The sequence below is a fragment of the Scyliorhinus torazame genome, chromosome 13 (genome assembly GCF_047496885.1).
Source record: "Scyliorhinus torazame isolate Kashiwa2021f chromosome 13, sScyTor2.1, whole genome shotgun sequence".
In the NCBI taxonomy this organism is placed as follows: domain Eukaryota; kingdom Metazoa; phylum Chordata; class Chondrichthyes; order Carcharhiniformes; family Scyliorhinidae; genus Scyliorhinus; species Scyliorhinus torazame.
Genome location: NC_092719.1, coordinates 129,345,213 through 129,358,299, shown reverse-complemented (window position 1 = coordinate 129,358,299; position 13,087 = coordinate 129,345,213). Strand labels below are relative to the sequence as shown.

Here is a 13,087-nt window from a genome sequence, read left to right as displayed (position 1 = left end):
CCAACATTGACCATGAATAATCTGAGTTCCTAATTTCCTCTCTTCCACACCCCCCCCCCCCCACCTCCACCCAAACCAACTCTCTCTCTCCAATTATTGCAATATCAATAGGAAATTGCTTTCAAGTGAAAAATACAGAAATTACCATCCGAGCAAATGAACAAACACACTTTTTCCGTGTTTGGGAAGGCACAAGCTCTTAAATTCTGGTTGTGGGGGCTACATGTTGAGGATGAGAAAGTCTCGGATCAATTCATAAGTGTGCAAATGGACAACTGAACAGGCTGGAGAAATGATAACTTTCCAAAAAGGATTTCAGTTCTGTACGGTCAGTCAAAGCTCAGCCTAATTTCCGCCGTTGGTGTGAATGTTGTTCTAATGTTAGTGCAGGTGACAAAAACGCAAGCACAGTTAACAACTATTTTTCCTCAGTTTCAGTTGAGAAAATACCAGTCCATTCACCAAGAAAGCACGGGCTTCATAATCACAATATTACAAGTGACGGCTGTGATACATGGATAACAACAGCATTATCATCCTCATTTTTAAACATTAAATCATTTTAACTTTCTGTAAAGAGGCTTGTGCAACTTTCTCGAATCATTAAGTCCTTCACTTTTATCGCCCTTCTCTCAGTGCCACACACCTATTCTCCAATGAGTGGGTGCACAACCCGTAATCCATTACCCCCCCCCCCCCCCTCCCCCTGCTGAGATTACATTCTGCTTATATTTGGCTCTTTTTTCACTAGGTGAAGATTGCCTACATTAACTTTCTCAATCATTGCTACGTGGACACAGAGGTGGAGATGAAGGAAATTTACACAAGCAACCACATGTGGAAGCTTTTTGAGAACTTTCTTGTTGACATCTGCAGGGCAAGTATTGAATTTAGCATCCCTGTGCTTTGGTTTAGCTCAGTGGGCTGCACAGCTGGTTTGTGATGCAAAGTGAGGTCAACGTCATGGGTTCAGTTCCCGGACCAGCTGATGTTATTCATGAAGGCCCCGCTCTCTCAACCTTGCCCCGCCTGGTGTGCGATGATCGTCAGGTAAAAACGTCACCAGTCAGCTCTCCTCTTCAGAGGGGAAAGCAGTCTATGGTCATCTGGGACTTTGGTGACTTTACTTTTTCCCTTTAGTCATGCCACATAATTTCAGTGGCCCTTGCCTGTTTCTCCTGGATGGAAGTCAGTGAGGTAATTGGTGTTGTGTAACAGTGGATATCTTTTGGGGATGAGGTGATTTTTGCATCTCCTAAGGGTCATGTTAACCTAGCCGCTGGCAGGACCACATCCGGAAATGTGGGCTTGCATGAAAAGAAAATTTGAGAGTTTGACAGAAACATGCCTTTAGTCCTGCACTCATAGCACAGGCGACCCACAGAGATCCCTTCAGTCACTTTTTGCAGATGTGACTGGAGCTTACAGGTCTTTCATTGGTGATGTAAATTGTGCCCTGCTGCAGGATGCTGATGCACGTTAAGAAGTTGCAGGTAGTGTGAAGCGCAGAAAACACGTTGTACTGCATTTGGTCATTCTTAGTTAAGAAAAGGAAGCGGTGGAACTAGTGGGCTGTCCCACTTCGGCTGATTTCTCTAAACATATTATTTACCTGCAGCTAGCTTCTCTTATTGAGATAACTTTCTATCTTCTGAATGCTCTCCTGTGTGAAGAGTGGCATCTGGTGCCTAATAAGGCTGGTGGGGAGGAGGAGGAGTCTGGTAATCTCCTTCCTGACTTGCTCTGATAATATTTGCATAGAACAAAGAGTATTACAGCCGAGGAACAAGCCCTTGGACCCACCAAGCCTTGTGCCGATCTAGATTCCTTATTTAAACCTACTATTTAATGCCCATATGATCAGTATCCCTCCATTCCTGCCCGTTCATGTGTCTATCAAGATGTATCGTAAACTTTGCTATCGTACCTGGCTCCACCATTCCACTGGCAACACGTTCCAGACAGCCACAACCCTCTGTCTGAAAAACTTTCCCCGCCGATCTTCCCCTACACCTTCCTCTCACCTTGAACCTGTGCCCCCTTTAATTGAGTCTTCCACCTTGAGAGAAAGCTTCTGACCATTCACTCTGTCTATACCCCTCGTAAATTTGTAGACCTCATTCAGGTGCCCCTCAACCTCCATCTTTCCAGCGAAAACATTCCAAGTTTATTCAACCTCTTCTCATAGGTGACACCCTCCAGACCAAGCAACATCCTGGTAAACCTTCTTTGCATTCTCTCAAGTATCCATATCCTTCTGGTAGTGTGACCACCAGAACTGCACGCAATATTCCAAATGTGGCCGAACTAAAGTTTTATACAATACTGCCAACTCTTGTACTCCGTGTCCTGGCTGATGAAGGCAAGCATGCCGTATGCCTTCTTGGCCACGTTATCCACCTGGATTGCCACTTTCATGGAACTATGGACCTGAATGCCCAGGTCCCTCTGTATGTCATTGCTCCTAAGGGTTCTGCCATTTACTGTATAATTCACACCTGAATTTGATCTTCCAAAATGCATCATCTCACAATTGTAAGATTGAACTCCAGCTGCCATTTCTCTGCCCAACTCTCCAATCTATCTATATTCTGCTGTATTCTCTGACAACAGTGGCCCCAGAACTGATCCCTGTAGAACACCACTCGTTACAGATCTCCATTCTGGAAAAAGGTCCCTGCTGCTGCTACTCTGTCTCCTGTTGCCAAGCCAGTTCTTTATCCATCGAGCTAGCACACCCCAAATCCCATAAGACTTTACCTTTTGTACCAGTCTGCCATGAGGGACCTTGTCAAACGTCGTACTAAAGTCCATGTAGATGACATCCTCAATCTTTCCCTCATTGTCACCTCCTCAAAAAACTCTTATCAAGTTGGTAAGACATAAAACCCGCACAACCATGTTGCCTATCACTAAAAAGTCCATTTGCTCCCAAATGTGAATAAATCCTATCCTTCAGTATCTTCTCCAACAGCTTACCCGCCATTGACATCAGGCTCACCGATGTATAATTACCTGGATTATCACTGCTTCATTTCTTAAACAAATAGACAACGTTGTCTATTCTCCAGTCCTCTGGAACCTTGCCGTGGTCAAAGATGATGCAAAGATATCCCTTAAGTCTCCAGCTATTTCCTCTCTTGCCTCCCACAGTAACCTAGGATATATCCCATTTGGCCCAGACGACTTGTCCACCTTAATGCATTTTAAGATATCCAACACTTTCTCCTTTATTATGCTGACATGTCCTAGAGTATTCACACATCCATCCCTAACTTCAACATCCGTCAAGTCCCTCTCTTTGGTGAATCTCCAATGCAAAGTATTCATAGAAGGGTATTTTTTAAAAACTCCCAGTTTCGTTCTGCACTATTTCTTCTCTAGTGGTTGTAAAGGAAAAGGCGGCTCTGGCGAATAAACATTTCAGTATAGTTGAAGGTGAATGGCCTGCCTTTTGCAGCACAGTGTAGTCCACTGGAGAATTGCAAAGCTCCCAATGGGGACCATTTTGGGAGCTCTGAACATTTTGCACTTTTGGGTTGAAGAATTAGTAGAGTTGGAGCACCTTTTCGAACAAGCAGGTGGGTAAAAAATACAGTTAAAGACCAGCCTTTAGCTTTGACCAGAATATCTGCACTTAATCACCAACTAGTATTCATTTAAATACTTACCTGCCTTGCCCCATTTCTTTCTCTTATTTTATTGTTAATCATATAAGAGTACTTTGCATTTCTAGCAGCCTGCGAATGTTCAGGTCAGGTGATGTGTCTCAATGTCTTGTCCAACTTGTCTTGTTCAGTACTGAGCATTCTGTAGAATGGACAGCACAGAAGCAGACCATTCAGTCCAACAGATTTGTGCTTTTGTTGATGCTCCACATGAACCTCCTCCCACTCCTCATCATCCAGCCTTATCAGGATATACTTTTATTCCTTTCTTGCTTATCTGTTTATCCAGCTTAAATGCATCTGTCCATGTTATTTGCTTCTACTGCTCCATGTGGTAATGAGATCCACATTTTACCATCCAAATGTGTCAGGAGGGGAAGAAGATCCAAATCTTCAACCACTTCACTCCTTCACTGCTAATGGACTAAGGACATGGATGCTTTATGACCCTGCAACTCAACAGCGCATCTCCTGGTTTCAACTGTTTGCTGTTAGGTTATTTTCTTGTCTGTGAACATCCAAATCACACAACAAGGATTGGTGAAACAATAATGTGGGTTCTTTATTTGAAGAGCTGGCTGCATACATAGAAATGTTGACTGGGAAGCTAAGTACAGTACATCTGATCGCTACTGCTGCTTGTAGGCTGATTACAAATCACTTGTGCATGACATCCTGTCTAGGTGGTAGTAATTGACAACAGTTTTAAGATATGCTCCCTTAAATGTACATGTACCTCATATATCATAATATTTGTGACCTTTCCCTGGTGGCGGTCTCCAATGCTTTCGCCCCACAGTGACAGAATTGTGGAACCTTGGTAGGTGTGTGAGGGGGGGGGGGTGTACCTGTTAACCCAAATCCACTTCTTATTACAGCAATTGTATAAAAAGCCAGTGTTTTATTATTTGTTCTCCGACATGGCTTCATTGGCAATGCCAACATTTATTTACCAACCTGAGTGGCTTACTACTCTGCTCCAGAGGACAGCCAGCAGACTGCCATAGTGATGAAAGTTTGGAGTCACATATCTTCCAGAACAGGAAAGGGCCAGCAGGCTTCCTTCCTTTTAAAAATAATTTTTATTCAAATTTTCACAAAATATCAAAAACAAAATACAGAAAGAAAAGAACAACCCCCCCCCCCATACATAAATAATAAATTAACAGCCATCATCAACACAAAGGCAAATATACATGCCCACTCAAGAAAAACAAACCAGCCCCCCCCCCCCCCCCAGGCTGCTGCTGCTGACCATCTTCTAACCCTCTGCCAGGAAGTCTAGCAACGGTTGCCACTGCCTGAAGAACCCGTGCACCGATCCCCTGAAGGCAAATTTCACCTTCTCCAATTTAATAAACCCCGCCATATCGTTGATCCAGGATTCCATGCTTGGGGGTCTCGCATCCTTCCACTGAAGAAGAATCCTTCTTTATTACAAATCACTTATGCATGACATCCTGTCTAGGTGGCAGTAATTGACAACAGTTTTAAGATATGCTCCCTTAATGTACCTCGTATATCATGATATTTGTGACCTTTCCCTTCAAATAAAGAATACCGGCCTCTTTCACCTCCTGGACTCCCGGCTCCTCTGCCAGCCCAAATATTGCGAGCCCCCAGCCCGGCTTGACCCTGGAACTGTTGCTCTTTTTAGCCTTCGTTTTATTACCTCTGATTACGTCACCTTTGCTCACGAGTCGCCAGGTATCTTTCTGATACCGCCACGTGGTTCAAGCTCGAGTCATGATTAATAAGTCAGCACACCGCTTAGTAAGATTGAAATCAACGGTCATTTATTATATACAACAATTAATGCTCACACAATAATCCTACTATCTATATAGAAACCTATCACTACTGGCCAATACTTAACTTTAGGAAGGGCCCACCAGGTCAGGGAAACGAATGGCTTATCGAATCGGATCTGGCCCGCGGGATTCAAAAAGGCTGATACGGGTCGATGGCTAGGAGTCTTTATCGGGTAGCGATCGCTGGAGTCAAACTTACTGTTTCTGGTCGATGTTCTTGCGAAGGTCTCGAGCAGGTGAAGAAGCGAGAGAGGGAGAGATCTGAACTTGGCCCCTCACTTTATAGGGCCATGGGGCTTCCCGCCTCTCGGAGCGGCCCTTGACCCTGAGTCCCAAGTGATTGGACTTGTTCCCAATCACTGGGTTCGATATGTCCAATAACGGGGCGATTCCTCGATCGGGGGGTGGTCGTTCACCTGTCTTTGTTTCGGCCACTGCAGGCGCCGACAGGTCTGGTCCGGCATTCAATTGCTAATATGTTGCAATTGTTCCCGGGGATAGCCGATTAAACTGCAGACGTCTGGGTTGATGTGCTGCTAATAGTCTTGAGTATCGATCTGGGCCGACTTCCCCAGAACCGAATACACTATTCTGTCTGCAGCTGTCCGTTTGTGTCCCGTTGGCTGCTTTTCCCATCAGCCTTTTTGGTTAGCCATTTTAAATCGGGTTTTGGCCAAATTAATAGGGAATCAGCCATTTTAGGTGGCTACAGAACCTACCACCCTCGACACCGTCCTTGCTACACCCTTCTAAAAGTCCTCCAGCGCTGGGCACGCCCAGAACATGTGGGTGTGTTTTGCTGGGCTCCCTGAGCACCTAACCCACCTGTCCTCGCACCCAAAGAACCGGCTTATCCGTGCCCCAGTCATGTGAGCCCTATGCAGCACCTTAAATTGTATGAGGCTGAGCCTCGCGCAAGAGGAGGAAGAGTTTACTGTCCCCAGGGCATCCGCCCACGTCCCCTCGTCAATCTCCTCACCCAACTCCTCCCACTTACCCTTTAGCTCCTCCACCGAGGCCTCCTCCTCCTCCTGCATCACCTGATATGTTGCCGCGAAAGGACAATAGTGGACCGGATGGAATTGCATCACAATCCGCCATCTTGGTGGTCACATTGATTGTTAGCAGCTTTTGATTTCTCAATTTCTTTTCATTAATTCCAGTTCTCAAACTGCTAAGATGGGAGTTGAGCTTGTCTGTATCTACATCGTTTACATTGTCGCTCGTTAGTGAGAATCAGAATTAGAGGAAGTGTTGAGGATTGAATTCAAATGGTGAAAATTGTAGCCGGTACCAGATTTAGTGGTGCAGTTTTTATTCCTTTAGATCAGTGGTGGGCAACCTATGGCCTGGGGGCTGCATGGCCCCGGGTCCTGAGTGTGGCCCACAAAACGTTGCGTTGACCGTTGCCCACGCGCAGGATTGCCACATTCCGCTGATTTCCGTCTGGATAGGTTTTTTTCCTACCTGTATGACTGAAGTGATACACATGTAAAACCAGGGCAAGTGAAGTGAACTGTATGCTGATTGCTCACAACGTTGACCGAGAGAGCTCCCTCTGTGTCCAAGGTGTAATTTTTTTTTTAACCATTTACAGTTGATGATTCTATTCATGTATCAATGATTAAGTGTTTTTTGTAAGTCGTTGAGAAATATTCAGCATTTGTTAAATGTATTTGTTAATGAGAAACGGCCGAACCACCATATTCAGTGTTTCTGTTGGGCTCTGGCAGACATTATCGTGGAAAAGCAGGGAAACTCCACACCAATTCCACCCTTTATTATTAATAACTAGTTAATAAGGACAACCCCCTCCCAGGATAAATCCTATTGGCGTTTTTAAATCAACAGCAATTCTTAAAAGTCTTAATCACAGTGTATCAACGTCTTATTTAGAATTTGATGTCCAGATGCAGTTGACCAATTGAACTCTTTTCTCTTTCAGGTGTGTAATAATACAAGTGACCGCAAGCATGCTGACAATGTCCTGGAGCAATACGTCACAGAAACTGTCATGAGCATCGTCACAACTTTCTTTAGTTCTCCTTTCTCTGATCAAAGCACAAGTTTGCAGGTACGGAATATGATCACTTCCAGTTATTAGCTGCAGCCTGTTCTGGAACTGTGTGCTTTAAGCCCCCCATTTCCAGTGGCCTGCTACCTGGTTGTTTGGCAATTATTGAATAAATTGGAGATTCTAGCATAGACACAATATGAATATTATCTGCAGCAAGAAGAAGTGCCCTAATTGATCTGGTGAATAAACAAAAATCTACCATGTTTCCTGAAACTGGACAGAAATAGGAACCTCTTGACAACGTTTTCCGATATAGAGTTCTGCGACCTAGATCATTTTACAGTTGCCTTCTGTGTCCTAGGTTGCACGTAGAATGAGGGCGGCACGGTAGCACAGTGGTTTGCACTATTGCTTCACAGTACCAGGGACCCGGGTTTGTTTCCCGGCTTGGGTGACTGTGCAGATTCTGCATGTTCTGTGTGGGTTTCCACCAGGTGCTATGAGGAGAGGTTGAATAAATTTGGTTTGTTCTCACTGGAACGACGGAGGTTGAGGGGCGACCTGATAGAGGTCTACAAAATTATGAGGGGCATAGACAGAGTGGATAGTCAGAGGCTTTTCCCCAGGGTAGAGGGGTCAATTACTAGGGGGCATAGGTTTAAGGTGCGAGGGGCAAGGTTTAGAGTAGATGTACGAGGCAAGTTTTTTACGCAGAGGGTAGTGGGTGCCTGGAACTCGCTGCCGGAGGAGGTGGTGGAAGCAGGGACGATAGTGACGTTTAAGGGGCATCTTGACAAATACATGAATAGAATGGGAATAGAGGAATAAATACCCCAGAAGTGCAGAAGATTTTAGTTTAGACGAGCAGCATGGTCGGCACAGGCTTGGAGGGCCGAAGGTCCTGTTCCTATGCTGTACTTTTCTTTGTTCGTGGTCCGGTTTCCTCCCATAAGGCCCGAAAGACGTGCTGTTAGGTGAATTGGACATTCCGTATTCCCCTCAGGCGCTGTAGTGTGGCGACTCGGGGACTTTCACAGCAACTTCATTGCAGTGTTAATGTAAGCCTATTTGTGACACTAATAAAGATTATTATTGTTATTAGATTGGTAACAGCACAGAAAGAGGCCATTTGACCCATTGTGTTGTTCCTGCCTCTGAAAGAGAAGCTCTCCTCGTCCCTCCTTCCCTCCATCCCCCCTTACCGTCGCCCTGCAATTTATTTTTATTCAGATAGTTGTACAATTCTTTCTTAAAAGCAGGGATAGAATCTACTTGCTGTGTTCAAAAGAAAAAATGGTTTCCATCAAGTCTCCATTGCTTCTTCCGCCCATCACCTGACATCAGTGTCATCTGGTTTTCGACCCTCTTATCCATGGGAACGGTTTCTCCCTTTCTATTCTGTCCAGACCCACTCGAGGATTTTGAATAGCTCTGTCAAATCTTCTTAATCTTCTTTCTAAATAAAGGACAGCCCTAGCTTCTCCAATCTATCTACATAACTGAAGTTTCCTATCCCTGGCATTATTCTCAGGAATCCTTTCTGCACCCTCTCTGATGCCTTCACACAGTAAAATGTGGAGCTTAGAATTAAAAACGATACCTCTATTGAGGCCGAAGTAAGTCCTCACTTAAGGTTTTAGATGAATTTCTGAGTGCAACTTGAAGTGAAATGAATTTTTAAAAATCTGATTTTTCCCAATGTAAAAGCTGTTGTTAGGTTCTGTGCGATCTTTGTCATCAGAAAAACATTAAAACATTATGTCCTGTAATTTGGAATAATTCACATTGCTAAATTCTTACATTGGTAAATTAATAACATTTCTGGAGACGAATGGCAAGATATAGGAGCAGCAATTTTGTCTTGCATGCAGTAAACCGCAAGTTGGAGAGGTGGCAAGATGGAGTTTCCATAAGAGCAAGGGTTGGGAGCAATCTGAAGGGACAGCGAGCAGGAGAGGTTCTGAACTGGAGGGTTACAAGTGAGTGGGAGGGTCAGCGAGGTTGGCAGTGAGGGGAGGAGGTCAGGGGAGCGGGGAGTGACCTCAAACCAGAGCATCAGCGTGAGGCCATGAGCAGGTGGCTCAACAAGACTGAGGGAAGGCTACTCCAAAATGGCACTGATCGGATCATGTGACCCTCTGTCCAACCCAGCGCAAAACTAATTTAAAACAAAACTCTCCACAGTAAACGCAAATATGGATCCTATTTGCCGACCTTGTTAAAACAGAATGACTTAAAACAGGAACTGACAATATAATGGTATGTTCAACTGTTTATTGAACTGCTGAAGCAGAGTGGGAAGCAGTCCTGTTGACTCTGACATGTGTTAATGCTGTGAATGTTTTGGTGGTTACAATGAATGAATGAAAGTACAGTTGCAGGAACGATGGAAAGGATGAACTTGTTGAGGTTGAGAGCAAAGATGTCAAACTGTGATTTGTAATGTCTGCATCTGTTGTAATGTTGGCCTGAGCTCAAATTTACCAGAGGAGCTCATTTGGAGAGAGTGCATCACTCAACAGTGAAGAGAGATAAATTGAAGTCCAGCTCTCTCCCATTAGACTGAAGACTGATAACAGCTAACCTTGAATATTGCATAGCACTCCAGCTGTTTTATTTGCTCCTTTGACTCAATTCATTGGAACTCTGGCTGAGGTGGGCTTTGAGTTCTGACTTTGCTGTTATCCAAGTTAGAAACTCAACAGCTAAATAGATACACTATTGAGTTTTGATAATGAGGTACCAGAGTTTTATGGTTAGGTAGTGCAACATGAAGGTTCATTTGAAATTCTTCCATGTATAATGGCATTTTTGGTTTCATGTCGATGTTTAAAATGTCAAAACAAAATGCTGCTGCTCGTTGCAAAAATTAAGGATTTTTTTTGTTGGAGAAGTTATATAATTTTTAATGTGATCTGAAGATGGTTTATTTTCTTAAATGTAGGTGCCTGCATTAGAATTTCCAGTTTAAGGCAGCATTTTTAATGGAAATGTTCTTGTTCTCGTCAGTTTGATTATATTTTCCATTAATGTTGCTAGTCCAAAGGAAAAATTGGAGTTAACAAGAAGTGGCGCAGTGTGTAACATTCCTACCTCTGAGCCAGAAGCTCCGGGCTCAAGTCAGGACCTGATGGCCATGGAAGGGTCATGATGCGGTCAAACAGGTTGATTATCAGCTGTAAAGCTTTTCAATATGCCTAACAGCAGGTGGTAAAAGTGTGAGTTTCCTGGTCAGTACTACTGCAAAAGGCAATGCAAAGCACTGCAGCACTTTACCAAGCATAATCCTGGACCAATCCAATGGAAACCCATGGCTGCCAATGCCCTGAGGGAGGAGCATAGCTCACTTGACCTACACTAGGTCAATTACATTTCAAGTCTGCAATTGTTGTCAGATTTTTGTTGGATCAAGTTATCAAAGGCAGCTAAATTGAATTGAGTGCCAAATGAGGGACAGAATGGCCTTCCCCAATTCTTACCATTTTTCCCTTTGATGTATAAAGAGAGTTTAAACCCCATCTCTTCCTCGACTTCTCTTTCTTCTCCCAATCATAACTCTCCTCAACTTTTTTAAAAGATTGCAGTATAATGTTAGTTGCAGCAGGTGAATTATGGTGCAAATGTACATCATTCCATAAAAACGCACCTTTGTTCAGATGTGTGTGATGATAAATAGATTTTCATCTGTATGATCATGTATGTAAATAATAATATATGTATAACTGTTGTAGTTCCAGCATCCGACCACCAGGTGGTGTGAGTATGCAGACACGTGACCCGGACATACCATGTGTTCCAAGAGAAGGTGTTAGTTAGGAGTCTGTAGCAGTCGCATGTTAGAGTAGCTCTGTAGTGTCTTAGTGTAAGTTAGTGTTAGACCATTATTTCCAACTGTATTAATCTTAAACATTTTAGTAATTTGTTAGTGTAGAGTTAGTAATAAATAACTTTGTTTATAAAGCAAAGTCTAATGTTCTTTGTTCACACTGCAATATCAATATTCAACATCAACCCAATCAAAGAATATTACAATATGTGCAATGATTTTATCTGGGTTAGCCCATCCAATAGGCAGCATATAAAAAAAGATGGCTGCAGTGTCCACATATCCCCTGGCTACCTTTTAACTGGTTCTGATTGAGTCTGTCTTGGTGGTGGTTAAAAATAGAAGACAAAAAAAAAAACAGGCCTCATTGAATCCCACTGCAAGGAGAGGCCACACTGATCGAACACTGCAAAATATAACGGCCCTCTTGATACTGCCCTGATAGGGCTTCCACAATTGGAATGCAGGGTTTCGGAGAAAGGACCGTTGAGTGGGACAAATCAAATTGCTGTTGCTGAGAGCCAATCCATATGTGATTGGTTGATTGGCTTCTTTGTGTGCTGTACCCATTCTATGGTTGGAGGTAGCAAGTAAAGCATGCCACTTAATCCTGTTTTCCTTGCATTTGTAGTGTTTATGGGTGGGAAGTAGGAGCCAAATGGCTGTGGCGTTTCAGCTTTGCTCCATTCTTGATTCTCTGCAAAGTAATTCACAGCTTCTGCTCTGATCTAACACTGCCGCAGTTTTCAAATCACACTTTCTTCTCAACTGTTTCCTTGCCCTTTCCAGTAGGAAATTAGCATCCTCCCCAACCCTGCCGCCCACTCCTTTCCCTCTGCCTCAATATGCAGAATTCTTCTCGGCTTCGAAGTTCACTTTGATTTGTTCACATTTGTTTTTTTTATAAAATGAAGGAAGAACAATTCAACTCGAGGGCTATTCTTGCACATTCCGTAGTGTTTTAACTTAATAAGCCACGGTTAATGTCCGAACAGCTTATGGCATTTCAGTTGCTATTTTAAAGTTATGAATCAAGCTAATGTGATATTTCTAAGATGTTCCTCCCATAAGCTTATTAACACAGCTGCCTGCATTCATACTATTTCCAAGATATTGCATGTTTGGCTAAATACGGGGAAGGAGAAGAGCTTGTGGACAACCGTTTTATAGTGTTGCTGAAAAAAAGAAAAATGCTGTCCAAGTTTTTCCTCCTGCACTCATCAGATCAGTTAGCAAGAAATTGCCAACTGTAACTTCAGAGTCCACTTGCTGATCAATCAGCACTCTCACTTCTCATGCAGTATAAATAATTGTTTCCCTGTTGCAATTGGTAATTCCTTGTGTGCTGTCCTGATGACTGCAAGATGCTTTTTTTTCCCTCAGCAACACTTACTTCTGTAGTACCAACTGACAAACTTAATACAAGAAAAACTCTATTTCTGTTCTGTTTTAAGCTCCTAGTAAACCCAGCAAGATGTGCAATGACTCCCCTGCTCTCCTGTTTGTGTTATAGATACATTGTAATAAGAGCAGTAGGATGAGCACATAAGGAGGCCATTCAGTCCATTGTGCCTGTAATGGTTCATTCAAAGTATTATCCAATTAATCATCCTCCTCCCCTCCTTTCCCCAAAGCTCTACAAATCATAATTTCCCAAGTTTTACTTTATTCTTTCACAGGATATGCACATCGCTGGCTAGGCCAGCATTTATATTGCCCATTCCAAATTGCACTTGAGAAGATGTTGCTGAGCCACCTTCCTGAA

At 43.4% G+C, this 13,087-nt stretch overlaps 1 protein-coding gene across 5 annotated transcripts in view; it reads left to right on the top strand.

Annotated features, from left to right (window-relative positions):
- itpr1b (inositol 1,4,5-trisphosphate receptor, type 1b) overlaps positions 1-13,087 on the top strand; it is a 731,378-nt gene that overhangs the window by 330,165 nt on the left and 388,126 nt on the right. For all 5 annotated transcript variants that reach the window (XM_072472138.1, XM_072472140.1, XM_072472139.1 and 2 more), the window contains 2 exons: positions 752-877; positions 7,425-7,553. In XM_072472138.1, coding sequence (XP_072328239.1) covers positions 752-877; positions 7,425-7,553 — 255 coding nt within the window. The remainder of the gene's footprint in view (positions 1-751; positions 878-7,424; positions 7,554-13,087) is intronic.